This window comes from Salvelinus namaycush, unplaced genomic scaffold, assembly GCF_016432855.1.
Source record: "Salvelinus namaycush isolate Seneca unplaced genomic scaffold, SaNama_1.0 Scaffold1155, whole genome shotgun sequence".
Lineage (NCBI taxonomy): Eukaryota > Metazoa > Chordata > Actinopteri > Salmoniformes > Salmonidae > Salvelinus > Salvelinus namaycush.
The window spans coordinates 60,403-79,956 of NW_024057848.1; the positions used below are offsets into that span (position 1 = coordinate 60,403).

Consider the following 19,554-nt stretch of genomic DNA (forward strand, 5'->3'; position numbering starts at 1 on the left):
CAAGGATGTTGTGGATACCTAATACACTTTGTGCAGTGAGATAGATTTACCTTTTTATAAACCCCAAGTTGAGACACTCCTCCCTTTTTTGTTATTGCAGCACATTCTCGTCAAATAGAAAGTACTGTCTGGCACACAACAGTGGATTGCAAAAATAGTTGTAGCACCTTTACTTATATATAGATTTTTTTGTATTTTTTTTTTTACAAATATGCACATTTAAAGGTTATACTCTCAAACCGATTATTCATCATCTTTGAAAGACTGATGACATAAACTTGTTTTTGCTTAGACATAGACAAGATGTTGTTTTCTCCAGGACAGAGGCAATGTTTGGAAAGACAATCAATGATTTATTTGACTGCCGTAAAGGGTTAACTTCTGCCTTGGAACACAGTTTAAAGTTCATTCCTGGGCTTTAGCAAACCAGGAAATTCCCAGAGTGACAACATGACAGGGCAGTACCAGAGAGCAGTACCAGAGAGCAATACCACAGCACAGAGCAGTTACCAAGAGTGCAAATACAGTCACTGCCAGTATCCTGCTGCAATACAGGATACTCCCATGTTGGGAAACAGGGGGAACGGACAACATGTTTTATTGTTTTTCCATCAGGAGACCATTTCTATGAGTTGCACTGCAATCAATCAACTAAAAATCTATAAAGAAAGCAGCTATTGTAATTTACCACACAAAACTTTTGTCAGCACCACATGTATCTGGAACTTGTCTGGACGTGAACATGACTTCAGATGTGAATGACGCTATGGCAGTCAAGGTAAAGGAAGGTCATTTGACTTCCAGCTGCCAGTCGAACCAGAGGCAGTTCAATGAATATTGTAATTTTTCCAGCGTATTGTCACTCACTGTAGAGGGAAATACAGTCACAGCCCGGTGACCATGACCCGATGCGATGGTGGCATCTGTCTCTGTTGGGCACTGGGGACATCGGGACTTCTCAGAAGGCTGGAACAGCTGGCAGTCATTCCCCCAACGGCTGGCATGTAGGCGTGGTGAAGAATTGGCAGCTGCACGGAAAGTCTTCGTTGGACGCTGCAAAGGAAAACAAGTGTGTAGGACGTTTCATTTCTAAATATATACAGTAGATATTTCTATAAAAAATGTACTTAAATATACACTGAGTGTACAAAACATTAGATACATCTTCCTAATATTGAGTTGCGCACCCCCCCCCCCCCCCCCCCTTTGCCCTCAGAAGAGCCTCAATTCGTTGAGGCATGGACTACAAGGTGTCGAAAGCGGTCCACAGGGATGCTGGCCCATATTGACTCCAATGCTATTCCACAGTTGTTTCAAGTTGGCTGGATGTCCTTTGGGTGGTGGACCATTTAACAATATAATAAAGGATCATAGTTTTCACATGGATTCACCTGGTTAGTCTATGTCATGGAAAGAGCACATGTTCATAATGTTTTGTATACTCAGTGTATATATAGAAAGTATAGAAAATATTTGTATTGCATAATGTATTTTTTAGTATCAGAGTAATATATTTTCCTGTACTGTTCAGGTGAGTTGATGTCATCAAAGAGTTCCCTGTTCATCCTGGGCACATCCTCAGAGCACACCTGGGCTCTCAGTGTCACTTCATGGCCCTGTCGACTGGGAGGACTCAGCTCTTCCTCTAGTACTTGCATGGCGACATCCTCCAACTGGTCACCAATCTGCAAAGACCATTTCTATGTTAATTCCCAAAGTTCCACCATCTGAAATGGCATTAATGATTATTAGCTCCACAACAGATGGGCGTTCAACCTACAACGGTTAAAGTTCTGTGAACTGTTTAGACTCAAGACAAGGGGTCAGAACTCACCTCTGTGATTCTCCTCCGGAGCTGCTGGTTTTCAGTCCGCAGGCTTTCAAGAGATCTGCACTGATTGAGACTGCTAGAGGAACTGGAGGTCTCAGAATCCTCCTTGTTAAGATCACATTGTAACCAGCTAGTTGGATCCACTTGGTTGGGATTGTCTCTGATTTTTACAAGCTAGGATACAAGACAGAAGCATTCAATTATATTTTTCAAGACGAGTGTTTACATCCAACATCATCTACACCAATTTGTAAACAATATACACTGAGAAATGGAAGTAAAACGAGAACATTGAGATATTTGAACATGAGAGCTCAACATGTATACAAGAGGAGGTTTCAGAGATGTGGCAGGTGACACCTTGGGCAGGAACACCAGACACAGGGTGCAGGTACAGCAGGAGATGACCACCAAAGCCATGAAGAGCTGCACATTAGGGTTATACTGGGTCAGGAAGCACCCTGATGCTCCAATGATAGACATGATGGTCACGTGGTACATGCTCAGCCTTGTGTACTTGCTGTCATCGAGGAGATGGATATGTGCATGCCTTGTTCTCAAGGCCAGGAAACATCCAAGAAACTAAAGAAAATATGGAAAACCATCAGCTAGATTATCAGCTTTGTTTGAAAAGGATCCTGGGTGTTGAACATGGTTCTGGCAATTTCTCTCACCATTAGAAGCCCTTTGTAGCCATATACAATGGCGAGCCATTTAGTCATGTTTGTACTTTCACAGTGGTCCAGGAAGTGCCTTGTATTAACGTCTTCACCACCAGGATCAGTCTGAAACACCACAAAAAGGGAAGACTATTTTAATATTTTTGATCTCCCTCTGAGGTTCACATTTACTACTACTCTACCACACGGTCGACAACAGACCAGAGCCATTCACTACTACCACCACACGGTCGACTCCAGACCAGAGCCATTCACTACCACCACACGGTCGACTCCAGACCACAGCCATTCACTACAACCACACGGTCGACTCCAGACCAGAGCCATTCACTACCACCACACGGTCGACTCCAGACCAGAGCCATTCACTACAACCACACGGTCGACTCCAGACCAGAGCCATTCACTACCACCACACGGTCGACTCCAGACCAGAGCCATTCACTACCACCACACGGTCAACTCCAGACCAGAGCCATTCACTACTACCACCACACGGTCGACTCCAGACCAGAGCCATTCACTACCACCACACGGTCGACTCCAGACCAGAGCCATTCACTGAAACCACACGGTCGACTCCAGACCAGAGCCATTCACTACTACCACCACACGGTCGACTCCAGACCAGAGCCATTCACTACCACCACACGGTCGACTCCAGACCAGAGCCATTCACTACAACCACCACACGGTCGACTCCAGACCAGAGCCATTCACTACTACCACACGGTCGACTCCAGACCAGAGCCATTCACTACTACCACACGGTCGACTCCAGACCAGAGCCATTCACTACTACCACACGGTCGACTCCAGACCAGAGCCATTCACTACCACCACACGGTCGACTCCAGACCACAGCCATTCACTACAACCACACGGTCGACTCCAGACCAGAGCCATTCACTACCACCACACGGTCGACTCCAGACCAGAGCCATTCACTACTACCACACGGTCGACTCCAGACCAGAGCCATTCACTACTACCACCACACGGTCGACTCCAGACCAGAGCCATTCACTACTACTACCACACGGTCGACTCCAGACCAGAGCCATTCACTACTACTACCACACGGTCGACTCCAGACCAGAGCCATTCACTACCACCACACGGTCGACTCCAGACCAGAGCCATTCACTACTACCACCACACGGTCGACTCCAGACCAGAGCCATTCACTACTACCACCACACGGTCGACTCCAGACCAGAGCCATTCACTACCACCACACGGTCGACTCCAGACCAGAGCCATTCACTGAAACCACACGGTCGACTCCAGACCAGAGCCATTCACTACTACCACACGGTCGACTCCAGACCAGAGCCATTCACTGAAACCACACGGTCCACTCCAGACCAGGGCCATTCACTACCACCACGCGGTCGACTCCAGACCAGAGCCATTCACTACCACCACACGGTCGACTCCAGACCAGAGCCATTCACTACTACCACCACACGGTCGACTCCAGACCAGAGCCATTCACTGAAACCACACGGTCGACTCCAGACCAGAGCCATTCACTGAAACCACACGGTCGACTCCAGACCAGAGCCATTCCCTACTACCACCACACGGTCGACTCCAGACCAGAGCCATTCACTACCACCACACGGTCGACTCCAGACCAGAGCCATTTACTACCACCACACGGTCGACTCCAGACCAGAGCCATTCACTACCACCACACGGTCGACTCCAGACCAGAGCCATTCACTACAACCACACGGTCGACTCCAGACCAGAGCCATTCACTACAACCACACGGTCGACTCCAGACCAGAGCCATTCACTACAACCACACGGTCGACTCCAGACCAGAGCCATTCACTGAAACCACACGGTCGACTCCAGACCAGAGCCATTCACTACAACCACACGGTCGACTCCAGACCAGAGCCATTCACTACTACCACCACACGGTCGACTCCAGACCAGAGCCATTCACTACAACCACATGGTCGACTCCAGACCAGAGCCATTCACTACAACCACACGGTCGACTCCAGACCAGAGCCATTCACTACAACCACACGGTCGACTCCAGACCAGAGCCATTTACTACTACCACACGGTCGACTCCAGACCAGAGCCATTTACTACTACCACACGGTCGACTCCAGACCAGAGCCATTTACTACTACCACACGGTCGACTCCAGACCAGAGCCATTCACTACTACCACCACACGGTCGACTCCAGACCAGAGCCATTCACTACCACCACACGGTCGACTCCAGACCAGAGCCATTTACTACTACCACATGGTCGACTCCAGACCAGAGGTTAACCCTACACACCATTTACTGTAATCTGTGGATGATCGACAGTAAAACCAGATAATCTCATTACTGTAAACAAAGCCCATGATAGTGTGCATTCCAACACAGTGTACTGCGGTTGATCTTTAGCTTCGAACAGAGGAGATTCAACTGATGGGTGGTGAGATTTGCAGTGTAGTATGATGGTGTCTCAGGTCTAAAGAGGTTGGCCAATATGGATGGATATGTTGTGGAGGTGGGCAGAATGATTGGATAACCAGTTAACTAAATGTAATGATACTTCCTATGAGCAGCATACACATTTAGACACCTTTTAACTTAAAAGCATGTGTGCTGATGGTACTGAAGTACCACCTTGGCCAATACATGACCTGTCTGAGTGATTAACCCTCCGAGCTGAACTCTTCCACTGTTCGTCTAATAGGATCTGGATCTAACAATACATTTTATTTGCTCCTTTCAAGACTACCAAGGACTGTTAAAGAGTAAGAAATAGAATACAATAGTAAATAAACATGCCATTACAAAGAGGACATTAGAAAAAAGGAGCATGACTGGCACAACAATACCGGGGGAAATTAACAACAAGCTAATCAAAAACGCTGTTAAAATTGAAAGGCTAACTTGAACAACGTCCGCATCCCCTACACAACAAAAGATAAGACTATAGAGCAAGACCAAGGTTAAAATAAGAACATGTAATTAAAGTGTTACCTCTAGGCTGAACTCTTCCACTGTTCGCCTGAGTGGATCCACCATCTGCCAGTAGGTTAACAGACACAGATCGATTAGCAGCATTCCCCCGACAATTATCCATAGGTCATCCTTATTAATCTGAAGAAAGAACAGAGGGGGAGGATGAGTATTAAATACTACACAGGAGAGATGGCGATTAAGAGGCCTGTACTTTTCTGAGTTTCTTTAACTTGATCTTTTGAACTTTGAGTTTACCTTTTCAATGATCTCCTTATTTTTGACAATTGTCCAGACCCTCCAAGTTTTTGCAAACAATGTCCCAAAAGTTGTGGTGTATCCTACAGAAAGAATCCATGTGCGAATCTGTGACAAGAGGAAACACAGTGAAACAATGTGCATCCCTTGAAACAAGGGGTTCCCTCATCACAAAAATGTTTAGATGTTTAAGCTCATGTGTACTGACAGGGCAAAGCGTAACAAACACTTTGTCAGTCACAAGGGATCCATCCAGCCCATAGAGGAAGACGGAGGTACAGGCCAGCACTGTACCCAGGATAATGAGGTAGTTCATGGACGGACTGGACTTCTTCATGACCCTATGGGAAAAACAAAATATTGAGATCTTTTAACGGGCAGCCTTGTCTGAGCAGAGCATGTGAGTAAGAAAACTGGATAACAACGAAAGAGAACAACCTTGTGTTTCGATGAAAGCTACCTCAAAAAGTATCTAGTTCAATTACAAGCCAATACACGATGCTTGGAATAATGATCATACCAATGGTTGTGATGCTTGATGTGGAAGAAGAGGAAGGAGAGTGCCATGAGCATGGCCAGGCCAGTGGTGGATAACAAGATGATGTAGAGGGGAACACTGACATCCCACCGCTGGGACTGTGTCCGGTCTTTAGGCGGCTCCATGCCTATGAAAGGCACAAAAATGTTTTTTGTTGTTGAAAATGTCCTTTTTTTATGCTTGAGGTGTCATCAACTTTCTTAATGCCTTGTCCTAATAGTGTGGCCACCTACCTTGAAACTTGATTAAGTGGTTGATGAGTTCTAATTCTTCAGCATTATACTGGCCTATCTTAACCTCCCGGTCCTCTGTGGAAACACAAGCAGTTGATAAATATTTCACAAAGAATGTTCTCTAAATTCATGGAAATACACATCTGTAATGTTTACCTTGAAATTGGCTTAATTTAATAGTTCCCATGCGTTTACCATTTCTGAACAGAACTTGACCCTAAAAAAGAAACTCAATTTGACAACAAGATTTGTAAAGCACATCTTATCTTTAGTCTTCTGGAGCAATGATCTATCTAAAATGGAATGTTAACACAACAGTCATGCTAACTTACAGTTACACCCTCAAAGCAAATCTCCTTCATGGAATCCAGGACCATTTGTCCAATCTCCTTGTAGCTGACTGTGAAGTTCCGGTGGATGTCATATCTCTCTCTGTGTCTTACAGACTCAATGACCCTGGTCAATGCTTTCACCATCACCCAAACTCCATCATAGGCAAACCCATGGAACTTGCTGGCAACCAACCCTCTCTGCAGCAGCTCTCTGTTGTAAGTCTCGTCATACTCTTGTGGGGTCTAAACAGAAACACAAAGGTGCTTGTTTAACTTCTCTTAATGCTCTTGCATTACTTTTGCTACACTGCAAATACACCGTTTAATGTTTTCAACATTACGTCCAAATGTTTTGTTATAAACACAAGTTATCCATTGGAGAGAGCATGGTACAGTATCGACAGAATATGTTGTCCCTTGCTGAAAACCTCAGTACCTACCCTTCCTGAGATGCCTTTTATCTGTCTGTTACTGAGGTGTGTGAAGTCCACAGTGATGTAGCCTTCCATTGCGGTCAGCAGGTTGTTTGAAGCACAGTGGGAGGAGTTGGCCTCCTCCCACCAGCTCCCCTGGTAACCGCCAGGGAGGATCCACTGATACCTCCCACCAAACATGTTCAGGCTGTAAGCCTAGAAGGTTATATGGTAATTACAAAGACAAATGGTTATCATACAGATCATTCAAAAGTAATTGTATGATGAATGCGCTGTTAAACTGCTATTAATCTTTGTCTCAAACAAGTGCTAATCATTAATGATGGCATTGTGTTGCATCGCATCACATTTTAATGTTGGTTTTCTGGTTATGTACTCACACAGCAAAACACTTTGGAGGCTGAATTCTCGTCAAACAACCCAATAATGATCCTTACATCCATATCCTGTCGAAAGGGACATGATACAAAACAAAGAAGAGGCAGAAGCTACAGATTGACACGTTGAGGATGCATCTGCAATTTTCTGAAATGATGCAATTCAGTGCCAAATTCTAACTTTGTAAGTAAAGATGATTTGGGCATATTACTCACCTTCAATATCTTTACATTGACACATGGGTCAGTGGACAGGCTTTCAGTTACAGCAACCATAACATCAGCCTTGCTCAGTTGTTTAGCCAGATCACTCCTTATCTTTCAAGGACAGGACAATATAGACTTTAGAATTCATACAATAAGACAGCATTGTTGTCAGCAGTCTTAATCGATAGGCTAATGCCTGATACCCTTGTATCCCTACTTGTAAATGGCGATAACAGCTACATTGAACACCAAACAGGCATGTGACTGAAAGCGTTACCAAGGTCAGTGGTACCTCTGAGATCCTCTGTACATCCTGGGTCAGCATCCCTACACGTCTCCACCTGTAGTTCTGTAGGATCTTCACAACAGCCTGATTGACTGTGTTGTCTGAGGTGACCATTCGGAAGAAGTTGGGATATTTTTTCTCATCACCTGAAACAGGCGTTGTTGCAGCGAAAGACAGCTGGAATATTGAATGTGCAATAATGTTAGGCTTGAAGAGCACTATATCATTATTTGAAGTACCAGGTTGCTTACAATACAGTGTGATGTAAAATGGTTGCTTGGTGCCTACAATACAGTGTGATGTAAAATGGATGCTTGGCGCCTACAATACAATGTGATGTAAAATGGTTGCTCAGTGCCTAAAATACAGTGTGATGTAAAATGGTTGCTTGGTGCGATGTAAAATGGTTGCTCAGTGCTTACAATACAGTGTGATGTAAAATGGTTGCTTGGTGCCTACAATACAGTGTGATGTAAAATGGTTGCTTGGTGCGATGTAAAATGGTTGCTCAGTGCCTACAATACAGTGTGATGTAAAATGGTTGCTTGGTGCCTACAATACAGTGTGATGTAAAATGGTTGCTTGGTGCCTACAATACAGTGTGATGTAAAATGGTTGCTTGGTGCCTACAATACAGTGTGATGTAAAATGGTTGCTTGGTGCCTACAATACAGTGTGATGTAAAATGGTTGCTTGGTGCCTACAATACAGTGTGATGTAAAATGGTTGCTTGGTGCCTACAATACAGTGTGATGTAAAATGGTTGCTCAGTGCCTACAATACAGTGTGATGTAAAACGGTTGCTTGGTGCCTATTTTTTCTCATCATCTGAAACAGGCGTTGTTGCAGCGAAAGACAGCTGGAATATTGAATGTGCAATAATGTTAGGCTTGAAGAGCACTATATCATTATTTGAAGTACCAGCAATTGTGTGATTTGCATGTATGTCACCTATTAAATAACATGCTCTATTGTGATAAACAATACAGTGTGATGTAAAACGGTTGCTTGGTGCCTACAATACAGTGTGATGTAAAACGGTTGCTCGGTGCCTACAATACAGTGTGATGTAAAATGGTTGCTTGGTGCCTACAATACAGTGTGATGTAAAATGGTTGCTTGGTGCCTACAATACAGTGTGATGTAAAATGGTTGCTTGGTGCCTACAATACAGTGTGATGTAAAACGGTTGCTCGGTGCCTACAATACAGTGTGATGTAAAACGGTTGCTCGGTGCCTACAATACAGTGTGATGTAAAACGGTTGCTCGGTGCCTACAATACAGTGTGATGTAAAACAGTTGCTTGGTGCGATGTAAAATGGTTGCTTGGTGCTTACAATACAGTGTGATGTAAAACGGTTGCTCGGTGCCTACAATACAGTGTGATGTAAAACGGTTGCTCAGTGCCTACAATACAGTGTGATGTAAAACAGTTGCTTGGTGCGATGTAAAACGGTTGCTCAGTGCCTACAATACAATGTGATGTAAAATGGTTGCTCAGTGCCTAAAATACAGTGTGATGTAAAATGGTTGCTTGGTGCGATGTAAAATGGTTGCTCAGTGCTTACAATACAGTGTGATGTAAAATGGTTGCTTGGTGCCTACAATACAGTGTGATGTAAAATGGTTGCTCAGTGCCTACAATACAATGTGATGTAAAACGGTTGCTCAGTGCCTAAAATACAGTGTGATGTAAAATGGTTGCTTGGTGCGATGTAAAATGGTTGCTCAGTGCTTACAATACAGTGTGATGTAAAATGGTTGCTTGGTGCCTACAATACAGTGTGATGTAAAATGGTTGCTTGGTGCCTACAATACAGTGTGATGTAAAATGGTTGCTTGGTGCGATGTAAAATGGTTGCTCAGTGCCTACAATACAGTGTGATGTAAAATGGTTGCTTGGTGCCTACAATACAGTGTGATGTAAAATGGTTGCTTGGTGCCTACAATACAGTGTGATGTAAAATGGTTGCTTAGTGCCTACAATACAGTGATGTAAAACGGTTGCTCGGGGCCTACAATACAGTGATGTAAAACGGTTGCTCGGTGCCTACAATACAGTGCGATGTAAAATGGTTGCTCGGTGCCTACAATACAGTGTGATGTAAAACGGTTGCTCGGTGCCTACAATACAGTGTGATGTAAAATGGTTGCTCGGTGCCTACAATACAGTGTGATGTAAAACGGTTGCTCGGTGCCTACAATACAGTGTGATGTTGTTACGTTCCCCAGTTTCTGTGTTCTGTTTTGTATTTGAGTGTGTGTTTCAGGAGATGGCTTCCTGAAGTACTCCCCAACCAGCTGATTGGTCAACCCCAGGCTAATTGGTGATTGGAGCTGACCCCGCCCCCTCGTCAAGAAGCAGCTGACACTAATCACCATTGCCACCTGAAGATAAAAGCCAGTGTTCTGCCCAGGAGAAGAGGAGTAGAGGAGAGAGAGGAGATGAGATAAGGAGTAGAGATTTGGAGATTGAGAGAGAGAAAAATTAGATTGTGATATAGTGTGGGTTGTGTATCAGAAAGTGTGGTATGTACTGTTGTTGTTGGTAGCAGTTTTTCTATGTCCTGTGTTTGTGAGTGTTTGTGAAATCATTAATAATTACTCTGTTTCGTTTGTTCCCAAGGGGGGAAGGAGAAGGCACTTTGGGAGTGCTTAGGCAAGAGGCCCGCGGGCATACATATACCCGTAGTATATTTACTGTCTAGGCACACTAGGTAAGACCTGGGCGGACCACCCCCTGTATTTTGGTTAGGGCACCAGACGGTGCTAAGTTAGGTAAGTTAAGTGGGTAGGCAGGTTAGATAGGAGAGGGGGAACTTTGATATTTACTTTCTTTGCTTTGGTTCCGTCCAGCCCCTTTTCCCCATATTACCGTGTAAGAAAATAAATTCTAGTAAACGGTAAATTCTGCTTTTGTGTCATCCTTACTCGCACCTACAGTCCATACCTCTTGCACTTCAGAGAGTTGAGTTGTAGCAGGGAGTTGCGTTCCCTCTTCTCAGAGGCGTGCGTAACAAAATGGGGGCTCATCCGGGATTAACGTTTTACTAACGTTTTACTCCTGTGAAAACTAAGGAAGGGGACTGCGAAATGCGTTCCCTCTTCTCAGAGGCGTGCGTAACATAATGGGGGCTCATCCGGGATCCCAGTAAACCCACCGGACCCTGCTGCACTGAGCTCTCTGTGGTTAGTGATTGAGGTGTGATGATAGGTTGTGAGTTTGGATGACTTGTTTAGTTTGTGTTTTCAGTAGATTGTTGTGTACAAGATGGCTGCCTCAGCCATCTCCAAGTTCATTGAAGCGCCCTCTATTGATTGTTTGGTGAGGTTTCGAAAAGTAGACCTTATAGCTATAGCTGACCATTATGGATTTGTTATCCCTGAGAAAGCCCTAAAGGCTGAGCTTTTGGTGCTAGTCAGGGAGGGTTTAGTGAGAGAAAGAATTCTCTTATCGCAAGGAGAGGAGATGGGTAGACCTTCTGATGCCAAGTCGGAGGACAGGGCGGAGGAAGGGGTTGCTCGTACCCCCTTTACATTGCCTCGATTCGATCCTTTATCTTCTGCTTCAGGTCGTTCAGACGGGACCGCTAGGCTAAAGGTGAGGCTGGCCCGGTTAGAAATGGAGCAAAAAGATAAAGAGAGACAGATGCATTTTGATCTTGAAATTAGGAAAATAGAAGCCGACAAGGAGGTGAGGATCCGACAACTGGAGCTAGATGCTGGCTCCGGTACGACTCCAAAAGCTGCTCATCATCAAGCCCACTTTGATGTAAGTAAAAATATAGCTTTAGTCCCTCCATTCCGAGAGTCGGAAGTTGATTCCTATTTCTCTGCGTTTGAGCGTGTGGCCGCTGCGCTACATTGGCCACTCGAGGTTTGGCCGCTCCTGTTACAATGTAAATTGTCTGGGAAAGCCCAGGAAGTAGTAGCTGCTCTCTCGCTGGAAGACAGTTTACACTACGAAACAGTTAAAACTACCGTGTTGCGGGCTTATGAGTTGGTGCCTGAAGCTTATAGACAGCGCTTCAGGAACCACAAGAAACCCTCTCACTGTACTTTTGTTGAGTTTGCTAGGGACAAAGAGTCTCTGTTTAATCGATGGTGTTCAGCCAGCAAAGCTAACACCTTTTCTGATATTCGGGAGTTGATGCTGTTGGAGGATTTTAAAAGCAACCTCCCTGATAGAATTGTAGTTCATTTAAATGAACAGAAAGTGGTGACATTGGCCCAGGCAGCAGTGTTGGCAGATGAGTATGCTTTGACACACAAGACTGTCTTTGGTGCACCTCGTTTTGAAGGTAGACTGATTACGTCATCAGTGCCTCGTTCAGGTCGCTTTTCCTCTGACAAGCCTTTTCAAGAAATCCGTGAATGTTTTTACTGTCACCAAAAGGGTCACGTGATTGCGGACTGCCCAGTTTTGAAAAATAAACCGAAACAGTCCCAGTCACCGTCCCCAAAAAGGAAAAGTTTGGGTTTAGTCAAGTCTTTGGCTCGTCCGTTGGTCCGAGGTATTGGTTCAGCATTTGAGAAACCGGATCCTGTTTATGCTCCGTTTATCTCTACCGGTTGTGTTTCCTTAACTGGAGAACAAGCTGATCAAAAGCCAATTAAAATCTTACGAGACACTGGGGCGGCGCAGTCAGTAATCATTACTGATGCTTTTCCCTGGTCTCCTGAAACATATTGTGGCTCGCATGTCATATTACAAGGGATAGAGACAAAAACAGTACCTGTACCATTACACTGGGTCCACTTAGTGTCAGACTTGGTATCAGGACGTTTCCGTGTTGGTGTAGTGTCTACACTGCCAGTAAAAGGAGTCACATTGCTACTAGGGAATGATATTGCTGGTGGTAACGTTACTCCTGTGTTAGAGGTAGTAGAAATCCCAGAAATCAGAATTGCAGATGAGAAGTTGGTTCAAGCATTTCCACATGTTTTTCCTGCTTGTGTCTTAACGAGGGCACAATGTCGCAAGCTTGGAGATGTGGTGGATTTGGCTAGTTCCATTTTTGAGAATGTTGAAGTAGAAGACAATGCACCGAGTATTCCTTCTGCAAGTCCGACAGTTTTTACTCCTGTGAAAACTAAGGAAGGGGACTGCGAAATCGCGCCCCAATTACATGACATTCTTTTGTCTGTCACCCCTGAGAAGGTGATTGAATGTCAAAAAGGAGACACCAGTCTTCGCAAGTGTTTTGCTTCGGTAATTTCCATTGAGGAAGCTAAAACTAGAGAGACTGCCTACTTTATAGAAGCAGGAGTTTTGATGCGTAAATGGGCAGCTCATGACACCGTTAATGACTGGAGTGAAGTGTGTCAAGTGGTTGTTCCTACACCGTTCCGACAGCAGGTGCTGTCACTCGCCCATGACCAGGCGTGGTCTGGACATTTGGGGATCACAAAGACTTATAACCGGGTCCTTCGTCTTTTTTCTGGCCAGGTTTGAAGTCTGACGTGGTCCAATTTTGTAAAACATGTCACGTATGTCAACTCATTGGGAAAGCGAATCAAACAGTTCCTAGAGCACCGCTCTACCCGATTCCTGTGGTGGGGGAACCGTTTGAAAGAGTGATAGTTGATTGTGTAGGTCCATTGCCGAAAACCAGGTCAGGTAACCAGTTCCTACTAACAATAATGTACAGATAGCCTATATGAAGGGCTCAGCGAATGTGGTTGCTGACGCTCTATCACGGGTTTACTAACTGGGGAAGCGTTGGTTTTTGTTATTACAAACTGTATGTTTGCAATTTTTGTGGTGGGCGTGTTACGTTCCCCAGTTTCTGTGTTCTGTTTTGTATTTGAGTGTGTGTTTCAGGAGATGGCTTCCTGAAGTACTCCCCAACCAGCTGATTGGTCAACCCCAGGCTAATTGGTGATTGGAGCTGACCCCGCCCCCTCGTCAAGAAGCAGCTGACACTAATCACCATTGCCACCTGAAGATAAAAGCCAGTGTTCTGCCCAGGAGAAGAGGAGTAGAGGAGAGAGAGGAGATGAGATAAGGAGTAGAGATTTGGAGATTGAGAGAGAGAAAAATTAGATTGTGATATAGTGTGGGTTGTGTATCAGAAAGTGTGGTATGTACTGTTGTTGTTGGTAGCAGTTTTTCTATGTCCTGTGTTTGTGAGTGTTTGTGAAATCATTAATAATTACTCTGTTTCGTTTGTTCCCAAGGGGGGAAGGAGAAGGCACTTTGGGAGTGCTTAGGCAAGAGGCCCGCGGGCATACATATACCCGTAGTATATTTACTGTCTAGGCACACTAGGTAAGACCTGGGCGGACCACCCCCTGTATTTTGGTTAGGGCACCAGACGGTGCTAAGTTAGGTAAGTTAAGTGGGTAGGCAGGTTAGATAGGAGAGGGGGAACTTTGATATTTACTTTCTTTGCTTTGGTTCCGTCCAGCCCCTTTTCCCCATATTACCGTGTAAGAAAATAAATTCTAGTAAACGGTAAATTCTGCTTTTGTGTCATCCTTACTCGCACCTACAGTCCATACCTCTTGCACTTCAGAGAGTTGAGTTGTAGCAGGGAGTTGCGTTCCCTCTTCTCAGAGGCGTGCGTAACAGATGTAAAATGGTTGCTCGGTGCCTACAATACAGTGTGATGTAAAATGGTTGCTCAGTGCCTACAATACAGTGTGATGTAAAATGGTTGCTCAGTGCCTACAATACAGTGTGATGTAAAATGGTTGCTCAGTGCCTACAATACAGTGTGATGTAAAATGGTTGCTCAGTGCCTACAATACAGTGTGATGTAAAATGGTTGCTTGGTGCCTACAATACAGTGGATGTAAAACGGTTGCTCGGTGCCTACAATACAGTGTGATGTAAAATGGTTGCTCGGTGCCTACAATACAGTGCGATGTAAAATGGTTGCTCAGTGCCTACAATACAGTGTGATGTAAAATGGTTGCTTGGTGCCTACAATACAGTGTGATGTAAAATGGTTGCTTGGTGCCTACAATACAGTGTGATGTAAAATGGTTGCTTGGTGCCTACAATACAGTGTGATGTAAAATGGTTGCTTGGTGCCTACAATACAGTGTGATGTAAAATGGTTGCTTGGTGCCTACAATACAGTGTGATGTAAAATGGTTGCTTGGTGCCTACAATACAGTGTGATGTAAAATGGTTGCTTGGTGCCTACAATACAGTGTGATGTAAAATGGTTGCTTGGTGCCTACAATACAGTGTGATGTAAAATGGTTGCTTGGTGCCTACAATACAGTGTGATGTAAAATGGTTGCTCAGTGCCTACAATACAGTGTGATGTAAAACGGTTGCTTGGTGCCTATTTTTTCTCATCATCTGAAACAGGCGTTGTTGCAGCGAAAGACAGCTAGAATATTGAATGTGCAATAATGTTAGGCTTGAAGAGCACTATATCATTATTTGAAGTACCAGCAATTGTGTGATTTGCATGTATGTCACCTATTAAATAACATGCTCTATTGTGATAAACAATACAGTGTGATGTAAAACGGTTGCTCGGTGCCTACAATACAGTGTGATGTAAAACGGTTGCTCGGTGCCTACAATACAGTGTGATGTAAAACGGTTGCTCGGTGCCTACAATACAGTGTGATGTAAAACGGTTGCTCAGTGCCTACAATACAGTGTGATGTAAAACAGTTGCTTGGTGCAATGTAAAATGGTTGCTTGGTGCTTACAATACAGTGTGATGTAAAACGGTTGCTCAGTGCCTACAATACAATGTGATGTAAAATGGTTGCTCAGTGCCTAAAATACAGTGTGATGTAAAATGGTTGCTTGGTGCGATGTAAAATGGTTGCTCAGTGCTTACAATACAGTGTGATGTAAAATGGTTGCTTGGTGCCTACAATACAGTGTGATGTAAAATGGTTGCTCAGTGCCTACAATACAATGTGATGTAAAACGGTTGCTCAGTGCCTAAAATACAGTGTGATGTAAAATGGTTGCTTGGTGCGATGTAAAATGGTTGCTCAGTGCTTACAATACAGTGTGATGTAAAATGGTTGCTTGGTGCCTACAATACAGTGTGATGTAAAATGGTTGCTTGGTGCCTACAATACAGTGTGATGTAAAATGGTTGCTTGGTGCGATGTAAAATGGTTGCTCAGTGCCTACAATACAGTGTGATGTAAAATGGTTGCTTGGTGCCTACAATACAGTGTGATGTAAAATGGTTGCTTGGTGCCTACAATACAGTGTGATGTAAAATGGTTGCTTAGTGCCTACAATACAGTGATGTAAAACGGTTGCTCGGGGCCTACAATACAGTGATGTAAAACGGTTGCTCGGTGCCTACAATACAGTGCGATGTAAAATGGTTGCTCGGTGCCTACAATACAGTGTGATGTAAAACGGTTGCTCGGTGCCTACAATACAGTGTGATGTAAAATGGTTGCTCGGTGCCTACAATACAGTGTGATGTAAAATGGTTGCTCAGTGCCTACAATACAGTGTGATGTAAAATGGTTGCTTGGTGCCTACAATACAGTGTGATGTAAAATGGTTGCTTAGTGCCTACAATACAGTGATGTAAAACGGTTGCTCGGGGGCTACAATACAGTGATGTAAAACGGTTGCTCGGGGCCTACAATACAGTGCGATGTAAAATGGTTGCTCGGTGCCTACAATACAGTGTGATGTAAAACGGTTGCTCGGTGCCTACAATACAGTGTGATGTAAAATGGTTGCTCGGTGCCTACAATACAGTGTGATGTAAAATGGTTGCTCAGTGCCTACAATACAGTGTGATGTAAAATGGTTGCTCAGTGCCTACAATACAGTGTGATGTAAAATGGTTGCTCAGTGCCTACAATACAGTGTGATGTAAAATGGTTGCTCAGTGCCTACAATACAGTGTGATGTAAAATGGTTGCTTGGTGCCTACAATACAGTGGATGTAAAACGGTTGCTCGGTGCCTACAATACAGTGTGATGTAAAATGGTTGCTCGGTGCCTACAATACAGTGTGATGTAAAACGGTTGCTTGGTGCGATGTAAAATGGTTGCTCAGTGCCTGCAATACAATGTGATGTAAAATGGTTGCTCAGTGCCTACAATACAGTGTGGTGTAAAATGGTTGCTTGGTGCGATGTAAAATGGTTGCTCAGTGCCTACAATACAGTGTGGTGTAAAATGGTTGCTTGGTGCGATGTAAAATGGTTGCTCAGTGCCTACAATACAGTGTGATGTAAAATGGTTGCTCAGTGCCTAAAATACAGTGTGATGTAAAATGGTTGCTTGGTGCGATGTAAAATGGTTGCTCAGTGCTTACAATACAGTGTGATGTAAAATGGTTGCTTGGTGCCTACAATACAGTGTGATGTAAAATGGTTGCTTGGTGCGATGTAAAATGGTTGCTCAGTTCCTACAATACAGTGATCTAAAATGGTTGCTTGGTGCCTACAATACAGTGTGATGTAAAACGTTTGCTCGGTGCCTACAATACAGTGTGATGTAAAACGGTTGCTCGGTGCCTACAATACAGTGTGATGTAAAATGGTTGCTCAGTGCCTACAATACAGTGTGATGTAAAATGGTTGCTTGGTGCCTACAATACAGTGTGATGTAAAACGGTTGCTCGGTGCCTACAATACAGTGTGATGTAAAATGGTTGCTTGGTGCCTACAATACAGTGTGATGTAAAACGGTTGCTTGGTGCCTACAATACAGTGTGATGTAAAACGGTTGCTCGGTGCCTACAATACAGTGTGATGTAAAACGGTTGCTCGGTGCCTACAATACAGTGTGATGTAAAACGGTTGCTCAGTGCCTACAATACAGTGCGATGTAAAATGGTTGCTTGGTGCCTACAATACAGTGCGATATAAAATGGTTGCTTGGTGCCTACAGTACAGTGTGATGTAAAATGGTTGCTTGGTGCCTACAATACAGTGTGGTGTAAAATGGTTGCTTGGTGCGATGTAAAATGGCTGCTTGGTGCCTACAATACAGTGCGATGTATAATGGTTGCTTGGTGCCTACAGTACAGTGTGATGTAAAATGGTTGCTTGGTGCCTACAATACAGTGTGGTGTAAAATGGTTGCTTGGTGCGATGTAAAATGGCTGCTTGGTGCCTACAATACAGTGCGATGTATAATGGTTGCTTGGTGCCTACAATACAGTGTGATGTAAAATGGTTGCTTGGTGCCTACAATACAGTGTGATGTAAAATGGTTGCTTGGTGCCTACAATACAGTGTGATATAAAATGGTTGCTCAGTGCCTACAATACAATGTGATGTAAAATGGTTCCTCAGTGCCTAAAATACAGTGTGATGTAAAATGGTTGCTTGGTGCCTACAATACAGTGTGATGTAAAACGGTTGCTCGGTGCCTACAATACAGTGTGATGTAAAACGGTTGCTTGGTGCGATGTAAAATGGTTGCTCAGTGCCTACAATACAGTGTGGTGTAAAATGGTTGCTTGGTGCGATGTAAAATGGTTGCTCAGTGCCTACAATATAGTGTGGTGTAAAATGGTTGCTTGGTGCGATGTAAAATGGTTGCTCAGTGCCTACAATACAGTGTGATGTAAAATGGTTGCTCAGTGCCTACAATACAGTGTGATGTAAAATGGTTGCTTGGTGCCTACAATACAGTGTGATGTAAAATGGTTGCTTGGTGCCTACAATACAGTGCGATGTAAAATGGTTGCTTGGTGCCTACAATACAGTGTGATGTAAAACGGTTGCTCGGTGCCTACAATACAGTGTGATGTAAAATGGTTGCTCAGTGCCTACAATACAGTGCGATGTAAAATGGTTGCTTGGTGCCTACAATACAGTGTGATGTAAAATGGTTGCTTGGTGCCTACAGTACAGTGCGATGTAAAATGGTTGCTTGGTGCCTACAATACAGTGCGATGTAAAATGGTTGCTTGGTGCCTACAGTACAGTGTGATGTAAAATGGTTGCTTGGTGCCTACAATACAGTGTGGTGTAAAATGGTTGCTTGGTGCGATGTAAAATGGTTGCTTGGTGCCTACAATACAGTGCGATGTAAAATGGTTGCTCAGTGCCTACAATACAGTGTGATGTAAAATGGTTGCTTGGTGCCTACAATACAGTGCGATGTAAAATGGTTGCTTGGTGCCTACAATACAGTGTGATGTAAAATGGTTGCTTGGTGCCTACAATACAGTGTGATGTAAAATGGTTGCTTGGTGCCTACAATACAGTGTGATATAAAATGGTTGCTCAGTGCCTACAATTCAATGTGATGTAAAATGGTTGCTCAGTGCCTAAAATACAGTGTGATGTAAAATGGTTGCTTGGTGCGATGTAAAATGGTTGCTCAGTGCGATGTAAAATGGTTGCTCAGTGCTTACAATACAGTGTGATGTAAAATGGTTGCTTGGTGCCTACAATACAGTGTGATGTAAAATGGTTGC

General features: G+C 44.1%; 1 protein-coding gene across 1 annotated transcript; it reads right to left on the reverse strand.

Annotated features, from left to right (window-relative positions):
• Positions 1–678: 678 nt before the first annotated feature.
• LOC120035930 (gamma-aminobutyric acid type B receptor subunit 2-like) lies at positions 679–8,277 on the reverse strand. The gene is made up of 14 exons (XM_038982410.1): positions 8,170–8,277; positions 7,300–7,488; positions 6,860–7,102; positions 6,684–6,744; positions 6,528–6,602; positions 6,277–6,421; positions 5,965–6,097; positions 5,757–5,864; positions 5,520–5,639; positions 2,506–2,616; positions 2,192–2,413; positions 1,835–2,005; positions 1,525–1,685; positions 679–1,053 (listed from the first exon to the last, which is right to left on the reverse strand). Exons 1-14 carry the CDS (start codon positions 8,275–8,277, stop codon positions 885–887), a joined length of 2,016 nt encoding a protein of 671 aa, XP_038838338.1. The 3' UTR covers positions 679–884.
• Between the last annotated feature and the right edge of the window lie 11,277 nt (positions 8,278–19,554).